At 39.6% G+C, this 20,797-nt stretch overlaps 1 protein-coding gene across 1 annotated transcript in view; it reads left to right on the forward strand.

The window, feature by feature from the left end:
• The window catches only part of LOC133618217 (ATP-binding cassette sub-family C member 4-like), a 115,981-nt gene that overhangs the window by 42,833 nt on the left and 52,351 nt on the right, over positions 1 to 20,797 (forward strand). The window contains exons 8-9 of the mRNA XM_061978659.1: positions 10,138 to 10,387; positions 18,788 to 18,889. Of these exons, the coding sequence (XP_061834643.1) occupies positions 10,138 to 10,387; positions 18,788 to 18,889 (352 nt within the window). The remainder of the gene's footprint in view (positions 1 to 10,137; positions 10,388 to 18,787; positions 18,890 to 20,797) is intronic.

Below are 20,797 nucleotides of genomic sequence, written 5' to 3' on the forward strand. Positions count from 1 at the left end.
TGTGTTGAATTGAAAAAAAAAATCGATTTTGAATCGAATCGTGACCCCCAAGAAACGATATTGGATCAAATCGTGGGACACCCAAAGATTCACAACCCTAGTATATAGTGTCATGCTGCAGAGCGGTTGGTCAGTCTGCTATTTTCTGCAAATTACATTAATAACATCCTGTAATTTGGTTTATTATTTATTTCATCTTCTGATACCTTATAAAATAACATAAATATAGTGGGAACAAACACTACAGAGTAGACTCAATTCCATGTTAAAAAAAAACAACAACAAAAAAAACCCACGTAGTTTTGCCAGAAAATATGTGTCCCACGTACATCCCTCAGGCTATGTACTAACATCATGTGGATTATAGGTACAGACTTGGCATTGTACAAAACTTGTGAATTTGGACTCATTTTATTAATTACAAATAAAGTTAGTAGGGGATACATAATATTTATAATCATTGACATTGCTAATAACACAAAAGTGCTGCCGCTGTCTGAACAAAGCACAGAGCTCCGCCCCAATGCGACCTCCCGCGACAGGGGATACAAAATATTTCAGGGATACAGAGTTTTGCACGACACCGGCCCCAATTAACTGCAATAAACAAGGGATGACTGTTGTCATATACTTATAAAACTAAAAAATGTTGAATACTATGCAAAAGTTTGTTGATTGCAGCAATTAAAATTTACAAGGTGAAACTAATATATGACTCAAGCTCATAAAATGCAATTCAAGATATTTCAAGCCTTCTTTGATGTATTTTTGATGAATATGGTAAACAGTTCATGAATTTTTTTATTTTTTTTAAACATTCAGCCATTGTCATCAAAATTATACAAATATAGGCTTGACATATATCACTTTGCATCTAACTGTTACCAGTAGGGCATTCCAGAGTACTGGAACCCGAAAAAAAAAAACTACACAGAAGCATGAAACAGATTTAAACCAAGCACCTATCATCACAATGCCCTGATTTTAAAACTCAAGCCAGCTATTAACCACTAAGGGGGAATTTTCTTGATATTTGTTAATTGCAACTAATATACACTATATTGCCAAAAGTATTTGGCCACCCATCCAAATGAGGAGAATCATTTGGCTGAGTTGCAATGTACAGAATCAGGTGTCCTAATCACTTGTATAAAATCAAGCACTTAGGCATGGAGACTGTTTCTACAAACATTTGTGAAAGAATGGGCCGCTCTCAGTGATTTCCAGCGTGGAGCTGTCATAGGCTGTCACCTGTGCAACAAATCCAGTCGTGAAATTTCCTCGCTTCTTAATATTCCAAAGTCAACTTTATTATAAGACAAGTGAAGAGTTTGGGAACAACAGCAACTCAGCCACCTGGTGGTAGGCCAAGTAAAAAGGCAGAGAGGGGTCAGCGGATGCTGAAGCGCATAGTGCAAAGACTTTCTGCACAGTCAGTTGCTACAGAGCTCCAAACTTCATGTGACCTTCTAATTAGCCCACGCACAGTACGCATAGAGCTTCATGGAATGGGTTTCCATGGCCGAGCAGCTGCATCTAAGCCATACATCACCAAGTCCAATGCAAAGCTAAGTTAAAGTTAAAGTACCAATGATTGTCACACACACTAGGTGTGGTGAAATGTGTCCTCTGCATTTGACCCATCTCCTTGTTCACCCCCGGGGAGGTGAGGAGAGCAGTGAGCAGCAGCGGTGGCCGTGCCCGGGAATAATTTTTGGTCATTTAACGCCCAATTAAATCCCTTGATGCTGAGTGCCAAGCAGGGAGGTAATGGGTCCCATTTGTATAGTCTTTGGTATGACTCGGCCAGGGTTTGAACTCACAACCTACCGATCTCAGGGCGGACACTCTAACCACTAGGCCACTGAGCGTGGGATGCATTGGTGGAGACGCCTTCTCTGGACTGATGAATCACGCTTTTCCATCTGGCAATCTAATGGACCAGTCTGGTTTTGGAGGTTGCCAGGAGAACGCTACATTTCGGACTGCATTGTGCCGAGTGTGAAATTTGGTGGAGGAGGAATTATGGCGTGGGGTTGGTTTTTCAGGAGTTGGGCTTGGCCCCTTAGTTCCAGTGAAAGGAACTTTGAATGCTCCAGGATACCAAAACATTTTGGACAATTCCATGGGATGACACTTCAAGTTCATATGTGAGTAAAGGTAGGTGGCCAAATACTTTCGGCAATATAGTGTATGTGCCTAAAGTTACATTACTTTTACTAAATATCTAAGATTTTAAAGCGAGAAGATGGCGATGCTGTGATGATGAAAAAGACTCTGCTGATCATCACTGGTGCAATCCAATCCTCTTTTATAGTCCACACAGCCACATCAGCTCATTGTCCCTTCATGTCCACGTATGAGCATCTTTGTCCCTTCACGTTCACCAATGAGAACCTGATCGTATGTTTTGAGAAGATAATTAGTGCCAGGTGACTTTCTGTCAATGGCGGCAGTCAGTCGACCATCTTGGTAGCACCTGGGTATAGAACCCATATGGACGAATAGCCGCTTTCCCAAACGCTTAGGGTCTAGGTCGGGAGATAGCAACCCGCAGCTCTGCGGCTTTTTAGGCAGCTTTTTGTGTCCTATGAATGAGGCAATTAATGTGTACAGGCTGAGTCGTGACTGGTGATTGGATGACCGTGAATAAAGGTTAAGAAAAGTTATGGGGCAAGTGGTGTGCGTGTGTGTGCGTGTGTGTGTGTGTGTGTGTGTGTGTGTGTGTGTGTGTGTGTGTGTGTGTGTGTGCGCGTGCGTGCGTGTGTGTGTGGTCAGACATACCTACACGTCTGCACGAGAGAAACATCAACTTCTTAAATGTGTGAGACCATAAGCTTCCCATGAATGAATTCTGCAAGGCCAGTCTCATTTACCGGTACCTTCACTGCAACTGTAGCTTTCAGTATATATGTGTGTGATGCAGCACAGAAATGAGCAAACAACAAAAAATACAACATGCAATACATTTTCAAAAGTTTTATATACATGTGCATTTCCCTTTTGTTTGTTGTAACAAGTACAATGAAAAAAAAGATAATAAGTAGGGATGTCCGATAATGGCTTTTTGCCGAGATCCGATATTCCGATATTGTCCAACTCTTTAATTAACGATACCGATATCAACCGATACCGATATCAACCGTTATATGCAGTCGTGGAATTAACACATTATTATGCCTAATTTGGACAACCAGGTATGGTGAAGATAAGATACTTTTTAAAAAAAATTAATAAAATAAGATAAATAAATTAAAAACATTTTCTTGAATAAAAAAGAAAGTAAAACAATATAAAAACAGTTACATAGAAACTAGTAAATAATGAAAATTAGTCAAATTAACTGTTAAAGGTTAGTACTATTAGTGGACCAGCAGCACACACAATCATGTGTGCTTAAGGACTGTATCCCTTGCAGACTGTATTGATATATATTGATATATAATGTAGGAACCAGAATATTAATAACAGAAAGAAACAACCCTTTTGTGTGAATGACTGTAAATGGGGGAGGGAGTTTTTTTGGGTTGGTGCACTAATTGTAAATGTATCTTGTGTTTTTTATGTTGATTTAATAAAAAAACAATAAAAAAATAATTTAAAAAAACAACAAAAACCGATACCGATAATAAAAAAAACGATACCGATAATTTCCGATATTACATTTTAACGCATTTATAGCAGGCCGATATTATCGGACATCTCTAATAATAAGATGTCTTATGTTTTGCGGCTGCAGACTATTTTTCTTCAGCGGAAGAGGTTGCGAAATGTCTTTTTTGATAATGATGTTTGCTGACCCCCAACGTTCCCTCTAAGGTGCGCGCCTGCGCGATTGCGCACTGCTCACGCCTCCTCTACGCACAGCAAATCTATGCCGCACGCGAAATCAAATCCCACTTTAAGCAAAGTAATCACATAACAATTTGTTTTGTATGATTTTGCAGTGCAATTGTGAGTAACAGGCAGAGGTGGGTAGTAACGCGCTACATTTACTCCGTTACATCTACTTGAGTAACTTTTGGGATAAATTGTACTTCTAAGAGTAGTTTTAATGCAACATACTTTTACTTTTACTTAAGTATATTTATAGAGAAGAAACGCTACTTTTACTCCGCTATTTTTATCTACATTCAGCTCGCTACTCGCTACTAATTTTTATCGATCTGTTAATGCACGCTTTGTTTGTTTTGGTCTGTCATACAGACCTTCAAAGTGCCTGCCTTACTGGTGACGTTTCACTTCGTTCCACCAATCAGATGAAGTCACTGGTGACGTTGGACCAATCTAACAGAGCCAGGTGGTCACATGACCTGACTTAAACAAGTTGAAAAACTTATTGGGGTGTTACCATTTAGTGGTCAATTGTACGGAATGTGTACTGTACTGTGCAGTCTAATAATACAAGTTCCAATCAATCAATCAAAAGTGTGAAGGAAAAAAGATACTTTTTTATTTCAACCGTACATCCCGTCAAAAGCCTAAAGACTGACCGCACATGAGGACGTTTCTGTCTTCACAATAAAAGTGCTGCTCCATCGCGCCTGCGCTTTCAAAACAAGAGTCTCCGAAAGCCAGCGCAAACAAGCTAGCAAGCTACGGAGTTTGACGCCAACATATTTCTTGTAAAGTGTATAAAAACGAATATGGAAGCTGGACAAATACGATGCCAAAAACCCACCACTTTCATGTGGTATTAGACAGAAAGGAGGAACTTTTCTTCTCCTCCATTTGAAAACGTGGACGTCATCATCACTACTGTCTGATTACAATCAACGCAAGTCATCAGAATCAGGTAATACACCAACTTATATTCTTGTCTTCATGAAAGAAAGGAATCTATATGTTAAACATGCATGTATATTCATTAAAACACTATTAACATGTAAACAAAAACAGCAAAATAAATACATATAAATTATATACTGCATATATCAATGTATATGTATGTATATATATATATATGTATATACATATATATATATATATATATATATATATATATATATATACATACATATATATATATATATATATATATATATATATATATATACGTATACATATATATATATATACATATACATATATATATATATATATATATATATATATATATATATATATATATATATATATATATATATATATGATATGAGTGTGTATGTTACTCATCAGTTACTCAGTACTTGAGTAGTTTTTTCACAACATACTTTTTACTTTTACTCAAGTAAATATTTGGGTGACTACTCCTTACTTTTACTTGAGTAATAAATCTCTAAAGTAACAGTACTCTTACTTGAGTACAATTTCTGGCTACTCTACCCACCTCTGGTAACAGGTGACGAAAGGCGGCCACAACAGATAAAACAATGTTTGTCAACACTTAAATTATTGAAAAGTCTGTCGAGACGCTTTAAGGAGGACAGGAATTCCATTGATCCCTTTATTTAGCAAAATTGTTTGTCGGCAATAACCACACCAACACAATTCTTAAAGTACTTCCATTTAGCAAAATTGGTCATTGGCTACTGTACAAACCAAGCCAAAAGTAACTCTTTGTCATCTGTCATACTAACAGCAGCCGCTTGCTCTCTCACTCACCTGCACCAACACATACACTCATGGCAATTAGCCACTGATGCGTTTATGGCCACACAAAAAGTTGGACAACTCCAAAACTACACATAAAGTGTAAATTCCAGGTCGTTACACTATGACTCCTCAATCAGATGTGTGCTTATTCTACTGTCATTTATTAAGAATGTACATTTTTTGATATTAATCATGAAATGGTGTTACTAGATTACAGAATTGCTAATAACAATATTTATTTTACAAACAGAAAGTTACAGGAATGTACACTTAATCTCGCCACATGTGAATATTTTAAGGGGAACTAAATGTGATCTCTGAAAGGGGTACACACACTTTCCAAAGCAGGACCCCCACCCAGGCATAGAATACTATAGTACAAAACTAGAGATGTCCGATAATGGCTTTTTTACCGATTTCCGATATTGTCCAACTCTTAATTACCAATACCGATATCAACCGATACCGATATATACAGTCGTGGAATGAACACATTATTATCCCTAATTTTGTTGTGATGCCCCGCTGGATGCATTAAACAATGTAACAAGGTTTTCCAAAATAAATCATCTCAAGTTATGGGAAAAAAATGCCAACATGACACTGCCATATTTATTATTGAAGTCACAAAGTGCATTATTATTTTTAACATGCCTCAAAACAATAACAGTGCAATACTTATTCATAACATGGTCACTACTGCCTAGTTTCTCTTGTTATATTCTTATTTTACTGTTATATTTTTATTCTCATTGTTGCTTTTTATTTTTATTCTAATTGTAATATTTTTCTATTCTGTTTCCATTTATACCCCCATTATTTACTTTTTACTTTTTAAATTCTATCTCAATTCTGTACACTGCTGCTGGAATTTTAATTTTCCTGAGGGAACTCTCCTGAAGGAATCAATAAAGTACTATCTATCTATCTATCGAAACAGCAGCTTGGAATTTGGGACATGCTCTCCCTGAGAGAGACTATGAGGAGGTTGGGGTGGGTGGGGTTAGCGGGGGGGTTTATATTGTAGCGTCCCGGAAGACTTAGTACTGCAAGGGATTCTGGGTATTTGTTCTGTTGTGTTTATGTTGTGTTACGGTGCAGATGTTCTCCCGAAATGTGTTTGTCATTCTTGTTTGGTGTGGGTTCACAGTGTGGCGCATATTTGTAACAGTGTTAAAGTTGTTTATACGGCCACCCTCAGTGTGACCTGTATGGCTGTTGAGCAAGTATGCGTTGCATTAATTCGTGATGACAACAGCCGGTAGATATTATGTGACTCAGACAGCACGCACGCAAAGGAAATGCCTTTAAGGTTTATTGGCACTCTGTACCTCTCCCTACACAGCGCCGTTTTAAAACTTCATCCATTTTACTTTTAGAAACCGATACCGTTAATTATGAAACCGATACCGATAATACCAGATATTACATTTTAAAGCATTTATCGGCCGATAATATCAGCAGCCCGATATTATCGGACATCCCTATACAAAACCCAAAACCAGTGAAGTTGGCACGTTGTGTAATTCATAAATAAAAACAGAATACAATGATTTGCAAATCTGTTTGAACTTATATTCAATTGAATAGACTGCAACGACAAGATATTTAATGTTCACACTGTGAAACTTAATTTTTTTTGCAAATACTCATTAACTTAGATTTTAATGGCAGCAACAATGCAAAAAAGTTGGCACAGGGGCATTTTTACCACTGTGTTACTTGGCCTTTCCTTTTAACAACACTCAGTAAACGTTTGGGAACTGAAGAGACCAATTTTTGAAGCTTTTCAGGTGGAATTATTTCCCATACTTGCTTGATGTACAGCTTAAGTTGTTCAACAGTCCGGGGTCTCCGTTGTGGTATTTAAGTGGACCCCGACTTAAACAAGTTGAAAAACTTATTCGGGTGTTACCATTTAGTGGTCAATTGTACGGAATATGTACTTCACTGTGCAACCTACTAATAAAAGTCTCAATCAATCAATCAATAGGCTTCATAATGCGCCACACATTTTCAATGGGAGACAGGTCTGTACTACAGGCAGGCCAGTCTAGTACCCGCACTCTTTTACTATGAAGCCACGCTGTTGTAACACGTGGCTTGGCATTGTCTTGCTGAAATAAGCAGGGGCGTCCATGATAACGTTGCTTGGATGGCAACATATGTTGCTCCAAAACCTGTATGTACCTTTCAGCATTAATGGTGCCTTCACAGATGTGTAAATTACCCATGCCTTAGGCACTAATACACACCCATACCATCACAGATGCTGGTTTTTGTACGTTGCACTTATAACAATCCAGATGGTTATTTTCCTCTTTGGTCCGGAGGACACGACGTCCACAGTTTCCAAAAACAATTTGAAATGTGATTCCACTTTGCATCAGTCCATCATAGATGAGCTCGGGCCCAGCGGATGAGCGTTCCTCAACTTTCTCAGTCTTTTTTGCCTCTTGTGTCAGATTTTTTAAACATATTGCAGGCATCAAATTCCAAATAAGCTAATATTCGCAAACAATAAAGTTTTCCAGTTTGAATGTTAAGTATCTTGTCTTTGCAGTCTATTCAATTGAATATAGGTTGAAAAGGATTTGCAAATTATTGTATTTTGTTTTTATTTACGATTTACACAATGTGCCAACTTCACTGGTTTTGGGTTTTGTAGATAGCTGATAAAAAAAATTATATTTAAGTGGGCCAAATCACTTATGTTGGAAAATAATCTCATGAAAATGACTGCTGTCACTTGATTATCATTTTTTAAATTTATTTTTATTTTAATTTTATTTTTTGTCCCGTCCAGCTTCTCAAGCAAATCATATAGTTGATGTAGATGCCCATATTGGCTGTTCAGATTTACTTTACAAAAGAGAAGTGTAGGATACTTCTCTTGTTGCCTTATTTCTATTTGACTTTATTAAATGTATTTATATTATCATTTGGAGGGGATAGAAAGAGAAAAAAAGGAAGACAGAGGGGGAAATTGTGGGGACAAGAGGGGGATTAGACAGAGAGACAAAAACAACAACAGCAAACACAACAATAACAACAACAATAGAGCAACATCAGCAAATATGACATGTACATATATGATAGTAAAAGTGATAGCAAATAAGCAGTTAGTGAAAATAAAAAATAATACAGAAATGACAATGAGCATTATTACACTACAAATGGAGCAATACAAATACCAATAGAAATACCGCTATTGATAATGAACAATACCAATAATTTACCTTTATTATCAACAATACAGTTATTCAAATGCAACAATACATATACGTAATGATAACTAGAGATACGAAAGAATGCAGAAAAATGCAGGGGAAGAAAGAGAAGCAACCTATATTAACCTTGTAGATTGTTATAGTAAAAATAGGTTAAGCTTTGTCAGTGTGCCATGTGTTATACCCAGTTTACCCTAGGGCAACAACGTTAAGATATGTTTGATGAAACGGGATTATGTGCATGAGTGTATGTACTGTATTTGTGTATGTATGTGGGAGCGTAAGTACTTATGTATGTATGTATGTATGTATGTATGTATGTGAGTATATGTGTATGTATAAAATATTTGAATCCCAGTGTGTGTGGGAGCCAGAGTACGGCCCCAGCCCCCAGAGAGCCCAACCCACAAACAGTAGGTGTGGCGCCCAGAGAACCAGGGACCACCGCCCCCACGCAGCCAGGCCGGCCAGCGACAGGAACCCCAGAGCCAGGCCCACCGCGCAGCCCCTAAGAGCCAGCAGCAGGCCGCAGACAGACGCACCCGGCAGAGGACAAAGCACGAGAAAAGCAGGGGACAGCCAGACCCCAAGCCAGCGAGAGACCACACCCCACACGGGCAGAAAGGCGGCACGCCCCGCAACCGGACAGGAAGACCGCCCCCGCCCCACCGGCAACCGAACCCCCACGAGCCCACCCCCCAACCCCGGAGAGCGCGGCGAGGCCCGCCACCCCACCCAAATTGGCCGCCGCAGGACCACCCAGCACGGGGCCACGGGAACCACCCACACCACCCGAAGGGACCCCAACGATGGAGATGGAACAACCAGCAACCGCCCTGTCGAGTTCCCCCCCTGAGGGAGGGGAAAAATAAAAAATAATATTAATAAAATATATTAAAAAATAAATACTCACTTGATAGTGATAATAGTCACTTGATTATCATAATAAGACATTTAAAGTCTTATGTCAGGTTTGAGACAGATGTGCTGCTGGTATGGCCACAGTGTGCACGTCTGTATTCCACTGAATGCTCAGGGTGTTTTTGCTTTTGCTCACACACATGAAAAAGTAGAGGGAACATTGCTGGCCCCTGCTTTAAACCTATATAAAACTGAAAACATCAGTTTTGAGAAACAGTTGTATAATTAATATTCTTGAGCAAAAAACATGCTACGTCGTCGTCGTCGTACAGCTCCTGTTTTGGATGTTTCCTTTTCCAGTGACGATTACACTCTTAATTCCTGACTTAATAGGTGTCAAGTCACGTTCTGGTAGAAAGAATCATGTGCTTGTTTGATCTCGTCTCCCCAGAAAGGAAATCAACCAGATCATGAAGAGCTCTTACTTACGAGGACTCAACATGGCATCCTTCTTCGCCAGCAGTAAGATTGTGGTGTTTGCCACCTTCGCGGTCTATGCAGTGCTGGGCAACACCATCAGCGCCAGCCGAGTGTTTGTCACCATGTCCCTGTACGGAACCATCAAGATAACAGTGACGTTATTCTTCCCGCTGGCCATCGAAAAAGTGTCAGAGACCATCGTCAGCATCCGCAGGATAAAGGTAACACTCAACCGTGCTTGGAGCTTTTATGAAACCTAAACGAATATTTGCCACATACTGTACGCCTAGCATTTTCACTAATAGCACTAGTGTCACTAAATGAACAAAAATAGTAGCACAGAAGATTTTTTTTGTAGCACAGAAGATTTTTTGTAGCAATATTAAATGTCTTAAATATTACAATTTCATTATTATCACTCAAACAAGTTACACATATAACCACAATGCCATCATAAGGCTACTGTAACGCTCAATTAAACACAGAGAACATCCCTAAACTGTGCTAGCACAGTCGCTAACACGAGTGTAGGGCTGGGCCCTATGAATCAAAACTCATATCCCTATATAGAGTGGAGGACAGAGTAAAACAACTTGCACTGAGCCTAGTCTATAAAATCCGCTACACCTCCCTGATACCGAAGTACATGTCAAACTACTTCCTTAACGTAAATGACCGCCATAACCATAACACCAGGGGGAGCTCCACTAACCACGTTAAACCCAGATTCCGATCTAACAAAGGTCTTAACTCATTCTCTTTCTATGCCACATCAATGTGGAATGCGCTCCCAACAGGTATAAAAGAAAGGGCATCTCTATCCTCCTTCAAAACCGCAATAAAAGTACATCTCCAGGCAACTTCAACCCTAAACTAACACCCTCCCCGGATTGTTAGTAATCAAATGTAAACAATCAAATGTAGATACTTTTCTTATGCCTTCTGATCTCTCTCTCTTTCTCTCTGTCCACTACTTGCTGTACATATCCTACCAAGTCAGACCTACACTGTTTCAATGTCCATTTCTCTGTTCTTAATTGTTAATGACTGATGATAACAACCAAACCTAACCCCCCCCACACACACACACCCCGAATCGTAAATAATTCAATGTATACACCCTGATGATTATCTTGTGTGATGACTGTATTATGATGATAGTATATATGATAGTATATATCTGTATCATGAATCAATTTAAGTGGACCCCGACTTAAACAAGTTGAAAAACTTATTCGGGTGTTACCATTTAGTGGTCAATTGTACGGAATATGTACTTCACTGTGCAACCTACTAATAAAAGTCTCAATCAATCAATCAATCAAGTTTGGCCCATAAACTAACCCGTAACTGGAAATATTCGTTGACGTAACTAAATAACTCCGCCGCCATGCCTTGTTTTTCAATTATGGGGACTGATGGGGAGCCCTAATACACAAAAACAAGTAAGAAAAGTAGGTTTTGTATAATAGCAGGTGTTTTGATATAAGAAAAAGAAAGCGCCTTAGACATACTATAAGAAAAGTCAAATATAATCTCCAGTCTTCTTTAAAATATATTTAGCTATGCTCAATTCTTCAGCTAACAAAAACACAATAGAACAAAATGTTAAATAAAGTGCCCTGGTTTATGAGGACATGTTTAAACGTCAGCAGCAACATGAAAATAATTGACCTTTAACAATAGTGTTTTTATAGGTAAATATTATTATAGGACATAGACACAAATATTTAAGCCAGGAACACCAACCTGCCAACTGCTTCATGATGCTGTGTGACAGGCTGTGTTCTGAAAATTACATATAAAAAGTCATTAATTGTAGTTAAGTCTTACTTTACCAAAAATGTAATTGCATTACGAACGGAATTGCTCTTTAATAGATTTAATTAATTACTCGGAAAATAAAAAAAATAAAATCTTAAAAAATAAACTTCAAATATCTGGCATATTGCAGTTAAGATACATTTCAGTGTGTGTGTGTGCCTTTTAAAAGGCGGTGCCTGTTGCCTAGTGACGTGTGACGTCAGCGAGTCCACTCAGGAGTCTGGGTTTGAGCTGTTTTTGTTAGCTTAGCAGGCTAGCAGCAGCACCAGGAGCATAGCGCTGGTGGGGTGGGGGAATACACACAGCTCTCAGCATGAGTGACCAATCATTTGGTTATGGTTTAAATTTAGAGATGTCCGATAATGGCTTTTTTGCCGATATTCCGATATTGTCCAACTCTTAATTACCGATTCAAATATCAACCGATACCGATATATACAGTCGTGGAATTAACACATTATTATACCTAATTTTGTTGTGATGCCCCGCTGGATGCATTAAACAACGTAACTTTACCATGAATTGATTAACGTGGACCCTGACTTAAACAAGTTGAAAAACTTATTCGGGTGTTTCCATTTAGTGGTCAATTGCACGGAATATGTACTGTACTGTGCGATCTCCTAATACAGGTTTCAATCAATCAATCAAAAACAAGGTTTTCCAAAATAAGAGAACAACTTCAACTCCAGTTATGGAAAAAAATGCCAACATGGCACTGCCATATTTATTATTGAAGTCACAAAGTGCATTATTTTTTTAAACATGCCTCAAAACAGCAGCTTGGAATTTGGGACATGCTCTCCCTGAGATAATCCTAATACCCACTACAACTATGAAAAATACTATACTTTGACTTTCACAAAGTGCATTATTATTATTATTTTTTTAAACATGTCTCAACACAACAGCTACAAAAACAATGAAGGCACACAGCTTCAGTCCAGAGTATACTAGAGCATACTTGCCAACCTTGAGACCTCCAAATTCGGGAGATGGGGGGGTTGGTGGTAGCTGGGGTGTATATTGTAGCGTCCCGGAAGAGTTAGTGCTGCAAGGGGTTCTGGGTATTTGTTCTGTTGTGTTTATGTTGTGTTACGGTGCGGATGTTCTCCCGAAATGTGTTTGTCATTCTTGTTTGGTGTGGGTTCACAGTGTGGCGCATATTTGTAACAGTGTTAAAGTTGTTTATACGGCCACCCTCAGTGTGACCTGTATGGCTGTTGATCAAGTATGCTTGCATTCACTTATGTGTGTGAAAAAGCCGCATATATTATGTGACAGGAGGCTGTTTGTATGGAGGAAAAGCGGACGTGACGACAGGTTGTAGAGAACGCTAAAGGCAGTGCCTTTAAGGCACGCTCCCAACAATGTTGTCCGGGTGGAAATCGGGAGAAATTCGGGAGAATGGTTGCCCCGGGAGATTTTCGGGAGGGGTACTGAAATTCGGGAGGTTGAAACCGATACCGATAATTTCCGATATTACATTTTAAAGCATCTACATCTCTATTTAAATTCATTTCAAACACGCTATACAGATAGGTGAACATTTTACTGTAGTTTTAACAAATTTGGATGGATTTATTTTAGGAAGCAAAATGCAATTAAAGGGTTGAAATCCCTTTTCGCACATGTGCGACAGTTTTTTTTAAAGACAAATTTTAGTCGCATTTGCGAGTACATTTGTCACACCGTACAGTACTGCTGTACAACAATGCAACACATCTTTTTAAATAAAGCCGTCAGTCAGGACTTTGCAAGATGCAATAGGTCCCTCGAAATGTTCAATTTAGTCTCCAGCAAACAGAAGAATTTCAAACAAAACAGTAGAGATGGAAATTGAAAACCGGTTTTCATTTTGAACCGGTTCCCAGAGCTTCGATTCCTTGAAATCATTTGGCAGTTTTGAAAACGATTGCCTTATTCGATTCCTGTGGGAGCGAATGACGTCGCCTCGCACAGCGCTGAAGCAGCATAAACACGAGAGTTACATTTCACGAGAAAGGATAACACCAGTGCAACTTGCATGGATTTGGACGTGAGCCAGCAAGCAGTTTTTGATGCCTCTGAATGCTGTTTTACATTCTTTTTTTTAACAGTGGGATCACATTGACCTCAATGTGTTTTGGACGTGCCGTCATTTTAGGCCTACAGCGTGCCCCAAAGTATAAGCTGAACCCCCTAATTTTTTACATATATTGGCTGCACAAGTCTATATGGTGCACGCGTGACATGAAATATTAACACAGGCGCTTTTGTTCATTCACAATTTTACCAAAGGGCAGTGCCTGTAAGTACAGTAGCTCCTGTAGAGGTCATTGAGGGCGGCCTTCGTCCTTCTCCTCCTCCTCCTTAAATCACTGAAGTTGTCTTTTTTTGGTGCGCAGCAGTCCGGCCTTTTGGGGCCCATTAGTGGTGGTGGACTTCCGTTTTGTGTGACGGCTGTTTCCTTTTTCGATGTTCATGTTGATCGCCTTCAGCTTTGGGACTGCATCGTGTGCATTTTGTTGTGTCTCCACCATGATGAGGGTGAGTCCATAACGTGCTAAATGGCAGACTAATCCATCCATCCATCCATCTTCTTCCGCTTATATGAGGTCGGGTCGCGGGGGCAGCAGCCTAAGCAGGGAAGCCCAGACTTCCCTCTCCCCAGCCACTTTGTCCAGCTCTTCCTGTGGGACCCCGAGGCGTTCCCAGGCCAGTCGGGAGACATAGTCTTCCCAACGTTTCCTGGGTCTTCCCCGCGGCCTCCTACCGGTCGGACGTGCCCTGAACACCTCCCTAGGGAGGCGTTCGGGTGGCATCCTGACCAGATGCCCGAACCACCTCATCTGGCTCCTCTCGATGTGGAGGAGCAGCGGCTTTACTTTGAGCTCCTCCCGGATGACAGAGCTTCTCACCCTATCTCTAAGGGAGAGCCCCGCCACCCGGCGGAGGAAACTCATTTCGGCCGCTTGTACCCGTGATCTTGTCCTTTCGGTCATAACCCAAAGCTCATGACCATAGGTGAGGATGGGAACGTAGATCGACCCGTAAATTGAGAGCTTTGCCTTCCGGCTCAGCTCCTTCTTCACCACAACGGATCGATACAGCGTCCGCATTACTGAAGACGCCGCACCGATCCGCCTGTCGATCTCACGATCCACTCTTCCCTCACTCGTGAACAAGACTCCGAGGTACTTGAAATCCTCCACTTGGGGCAAGATCTCCTCCCCAACCCGGAGATGGCACTCCACCCTTTTCCGGGCGAGAACCATTGACTCGGACTTGGAGGTGCTGATTCTCATCCCAGTCGCTTCACACTCAGCTGCGAACCGATCCAGTGACAGGCAGACTAAATCAAATCAAATCAAATCAACTTTATTTATAAAGCACATTTAAAATTTACCACAGGGGTAGCCAAAGTGCTGTACAATGTGCAGGTTAAAAGATAATACGAGAACCGAGCAAACACAACACAACACCAACAGAGCACGATAGAAAATAAATGACTAAACTGACTAACTGAATGATAGTGCAAGTGTGTTTCATTTAATGTGAACAATTTCATCGGTCCACTGTGACCCATTCTGCAATTTAATAGATCTGATGTGATGAGGCTAAATTTATTGGTGGCATTTGAAGCTTGTAAACCTGGAAAAAATTCCATAAATTGTATAGATTTTATAAAGCGCAGGATTCAAAGGGAGAAAAAAGTAGCAGCTTATAGTCTGAAAATGATGGTACTTGGATGGTTCTTGGGCAGTCCGCTCCTCTCTGCTTCAAGCTGTGCGCTGCTTCAGTGCTGGCATGCTGAGCAACAGCTGCAAGAAAATGTTTGGGGGTGAGGGGAAGTTAGCTTTGTTTCACTTTCCTAAAAATGCAAGTACCAGACAGAAGTGGATAGAGTTGCTTTTTCCAAATCAACAAAAGAAAAATACTTTATTTTATGTATTTATTTATGTTTTACTTTATGTATTTTTCCACAACATTTTACTGTTTTGTCAACATGAACCAGTTTGAAGTTGGATTATCCGCTAAACTGCTACCGAAAGACAGCACCATTCCAAAATTACTACTTGGACATGTTGAAGAAGAACAAGGAAGAGAAGCAAGGTCAGCAAGCTCAAGGGGGAGTTGTGTAAAGGGGTTCATTTGTATTTAAAAATAACCTTTTCCAGACATACTCAGAAAGCAAAATGTAAGCTAAATTTACGCCATATCATATCCAATACCTATTATCTAGATCACAAGGAAGTGTGTTACATTACCAGTAGAGTGGAAAAACAATTTGCCTCCATATTGAAGCTATTATCATATATGTCCGATTTATGACATCAAAAGACTTCCAAAGTTTGCGAATAAATAGATATGATCAAAATAGTATCAATCACGGAGATTCCCGAGCCATTTTGAGAGATAATAAGGAAGCCAGTCACAGGACCTCGACGTCGCGCTTGGAACCAAAGATCCCTTTCCTGTCAACATTAATGCTAATCAAGCAAACTTTGTGAGAGCCAACAACTATTACTTTTGGAAATATATGATCCAGGACCTTATATATTTGAGCCCAATCACAAAGAGGATAAGCAATACATTTTAGAAGCCGAGTGATGGATGCCGTTTCATTGTGACACTAGCATCCGCAGCATTGTTAGGTGCTAAACATACAAACCAACAATAACAAACCAGAATTAAAGCTGCAAGCAGCGATGGATGGGACCGACTTTGACAGCACATAAAATCCAAACCGGAGCAGTAATTAAAACTCTTTCGTCAACTTTTAATCAGAAGGGTTCAATCCCTCCCCTGTGCTAGTTTGAAGTTGACACGACAAATGCGCTCAGAGGAGATCATTTTTGAAAAAAGGTGACCGGTTTTTACAAAACTTTTGTTTTGAACGGGGAATTGCAAACTTCCTGTTGATTTTTGCTGCGGATTGTCAATATATGAAATGTAGGTCTAAGTAAGACCTACATAGAGGTTTTTGTTTCATGTCTCTATGACATTCCTACTGGAAGTTACATGCAGTTTAGTCTGTGTTTTCTTCCTAGGAGCAGTTTTGTCTGTGTTTTCTTCCTAGGGGGCGCTAGAGCGCAATTTTGAGTTTTGGGGTTGGTTTTTTTTTTATTAAATCGCAATTTTTGCCAGTCCTGATGTGTGTGTCCAGTTTGGTGAGTTTTGAAGCTTGTTAAGGGGGTCAAATTAAAAGCCAAAGAGGCAAAAGTGACTGTTTTTACAAAACTTTTGTTTTGAAGGGAGAATTGCAAACTTCCTGTTGATTTTTGCTGAAGGATGTCAGTGTATGAAATCTATGTCTAAGTGAGACCTGCATAGAGGTTTTTGTTTCATGTCTCTCTGACATTCCTAGTGGGAGTTACGGGCAGTTTTGTCTGTGTTTTCTTCCTAGGGGGCGCTAGAGCGCAATTTTGAGTTTTGGGGCTAGGTTTTTTGATTAGATCGCAATTTTCGCCAGTCCTGATGTGTGTGTCAAATATGGTGGGTTGTGAAGCATGTTAAGGGGGTCAAATTACAGCTCAAAGAGGCGGCGGTATAATAAAGAATAATAAAACCTTACAATTACAATAGGGTCCTTTGTCCCAAAGGGATATTGCGGTCCCTAATAAAACAAACTCTTACTGTATGTAATATTTCCACTCTCGCTGGGATGCGGACCGACGTGACGCTCTGTTTAGATAAAGATTCAATAGCAATCCTCACGGAGAGTTAAAAAAAATTCCTGCAGGAAGCATCTTGTGGGGTCTATTTCTCCATCTCGGGGGTTGTCAAAGTCGACCAGCCTATCAGACCATGGCCACATTTGTCTACTACCAGATGAGAGCTGCATGAATTATAATCTAGAATTTACTTTTAGCAAGTTTGAGACGTAGCAGAAGCAGCCGTCGGCTCATTGTGTCAACAATAGCAGCGTAAGCTAGCATTAGCTCACTGCTATCAATGCACCGCTAAAATAGTCCCATCTGCATTGGCGTTTATAATAAAAAATATTATCTCATATTTGGTTAATTTTCAGGTCACGGCATGTAAATGGAATATTGTTGGTAGTTTCTGGATGTTTTTAGAGAAAGTATAATGAGCGCAACAGAGGTCCCTTGATCTTGTGAATACATTTTTGGCTATTTATTTACATAAAAAAGCCAAGCATACATAAGGATTGTGAATGATAAACACCACAACTTTTTCCAATTGCATATATCCACTATGACTGATCAGATAACAATGTCAGAGTGCTTCTGTACTTCTGTGATGTCAATTTCCGAAAATAGCTGAAGATATTCAGAGCGCAATATTCAAAATGACTGACTGAATTGGTGGCATTTTGTGATGTTTAAACAGTGTTTTCGCATACTTTGTGAATTGTGAAGTGAAGTGAATTATATTTTATATAGTGCTTTTTCTCTAGTGACTCAAAGCGCTTTACATAGTGAAACCCAGTATTAGTTACATTTAAACCAGTGTGGGTGGCACTGGGAGCAGGTGGGTAAAGTGTCTTGCCCAAGGACACAAAGGCAGTGACTAGGATGGCGGAAGCGGGGATCGAACCTGCTACCCTCAAGTTGCTGGCACGGCCACTCTACCAACCGAGCTACACCGCCCCATCTTTGTTACGGTAATTGTTAATACAATTGGATATTATTTAATGGATGCACGGAAACACAAATAAGCATATAAAGTCAACTTGTTTTTCTACTCTACTGGTACTTTAAATGTAGATACAAATCATCATAGGTCCCCTTTAAGGAGAGCTGTTACATAAAGGGTTGCACTTAAATAAATATGTTTGTAAATCTTTCCAGAATTTCCTGCTGCTGAATGAAATGAGTAGAAGAAAGTTGACACTGGAAAATAAGAACCCAAACTGTATTGAGATGAAGATGATGACCTGCTACTGGGATAAGGTAAATAATCCACCTTTATTCAGTGTTTAATTCTGACATTGTACAATTCAACATTCAACCATAATTCCGACCATGGGGGAAATACACAGTGTTAAGCCTTGATCAATTAAGGATGTGATCACACTAAACTATTCTTACTTACTCCTGTCTGCATTCACGCAGATCTTCTGTGTTACAACCCGTTTACTTCCACACACTTCGATTCTGATGTTATGCTACAATGTCCCTGACTTTGTGGATTATTTTTAGTATAATTTAAACTCATTCTGATTATTTCTGTTGTACAAAGTGGCTATCATTACTTGCAAGAAGAGCGATTAATTACAAAACCCAAAACCAGTGAAGTTGGCACCTTGTGTAAATTGTAAATAAAAACAGAATACAATGATTTACAAATTATTTTCAACTTATGTTCAATTGAATACACTACAAAGACAAGATACTTAACGTTCGAACTGGTAAACTTTGTTATTTTTTGCAAATATTAGCTCATTTGAAATTTCATGCCTGCAACATGTTTCAAAAAAGCTGGCACAAGTGGCAAAAAAGACTGATAAAATTGAGGAATGCTCATCAAACACGTATTTGGAACATCCCACAGGTGAACAGGCTAATTGGCTAATTACTTCCATGAAATGCTCAGTCATTCACAAACAAGGATGGGGCGAGGGTCACCACTTTGTGAACAAATGCGTGAGCAAATTGTCGAACAGTTTAGGAACAACATTTCTCAACGAGCTATTGCAAAGAATTTAGGGATTTCACTATCTACGGTCTGTAATATCATCAAAAGGTTCATAGAATCTGGAGAAATCACTGCACGTAAGCGGCATGGCCGAAAAACAACATTGAATGCCCGTGACTATCGATCCCTCAGGCGGTACTGCATCAAAAACCGACATCAGTGTGTAAAGGATATCACCACATGGGCTCAGGAACACTTCAGAAAACCACTGTCAGTAACTACAGTTTGTCGCTACATCTGTAAGTGTAACTTAAAACTCTAATATGCGAAGTGAAAGCCATTTATCAACAACACCAAGAAACGCCGCCGGCTTCGCTGGGCCCAAGCTCATTTAAGATGGACTGATGCGAAGTGGAAAAGTGTTTTGTGGTTGGACGAGTCCACATTTCAACTTGTTTTTGGAAACTGTGGACGTCGTGTCCTCCGGAACAAAGAAGAAATAAACCATTCGGACTGTTATAGGCGCAAAGTTCAAAAGGCTGTGATGGTATGGAGGTGTATTAGTGCACAAGACATGAGTAACTTACACATCTGTGAAGGCAACATTAATGCTGAAAGGTACATACAGGTTTTGTAGCAACATATGTTGCCATCCAAACAACGTCTTTTTCATTGACGCCCCTGCTTATTTCAGCAAGACAATGCCAAGCCACATTCTACACGTGTTACAACAGCGAAGTTTCTCAGTTCAAACATTAAATATCTTGTCTTTGCAGTGTATTCAATTGAATATAAGTTGAAAAGGATTTAGAAATTATTGTATTCTGTTTTTATTTACGATTTACACAATGTGCCAACTTCACTGTTTTTGGGTTTTGTAAATAAAACATGAATGTAGTCTCGGGTGATCAGGTGTGCCGTGGGTTTTCGCTTTAGAAATATTTCAGGTTTTCGTATTGTTTATTTCTATTATGAAATGTATCAGTTTTCAACATTTGCGAGGAGAGATCACATTATTGTACGTCTACAGTATAACTTTGCTCGGTGTGTGTGCATGAAATTTGTACCTGTGCTGTCATCCATCTCGCACTATTACACTCACACTTGCCAAATATGCTGGACGTTAGACCCAAGCACACTACGAATGGCCCTGTGTGCTAATGCCATAAGTATGTTAAAGTTAAGGGGTTATTTTTGTGACACACACAAGGTATTAGTGGTTA

The sequence above is a fragment of the Nerophis lumbriciformis genome, linkage group LG01, assembly GCF_033978685.3.
Source record: "Nerophis lumbriciformis linkage group LG01, RoL_Nlum_v2.1, whole genome shotgun sequence".
Classification (NCBI taxonomy): domain Eukaryota; kingdom Metazoa; phylum Chordata; class Actinopteri; order Syngnathiformes; family Syngnathidae; genus Nerophis; species Nerophis lumbriciformis.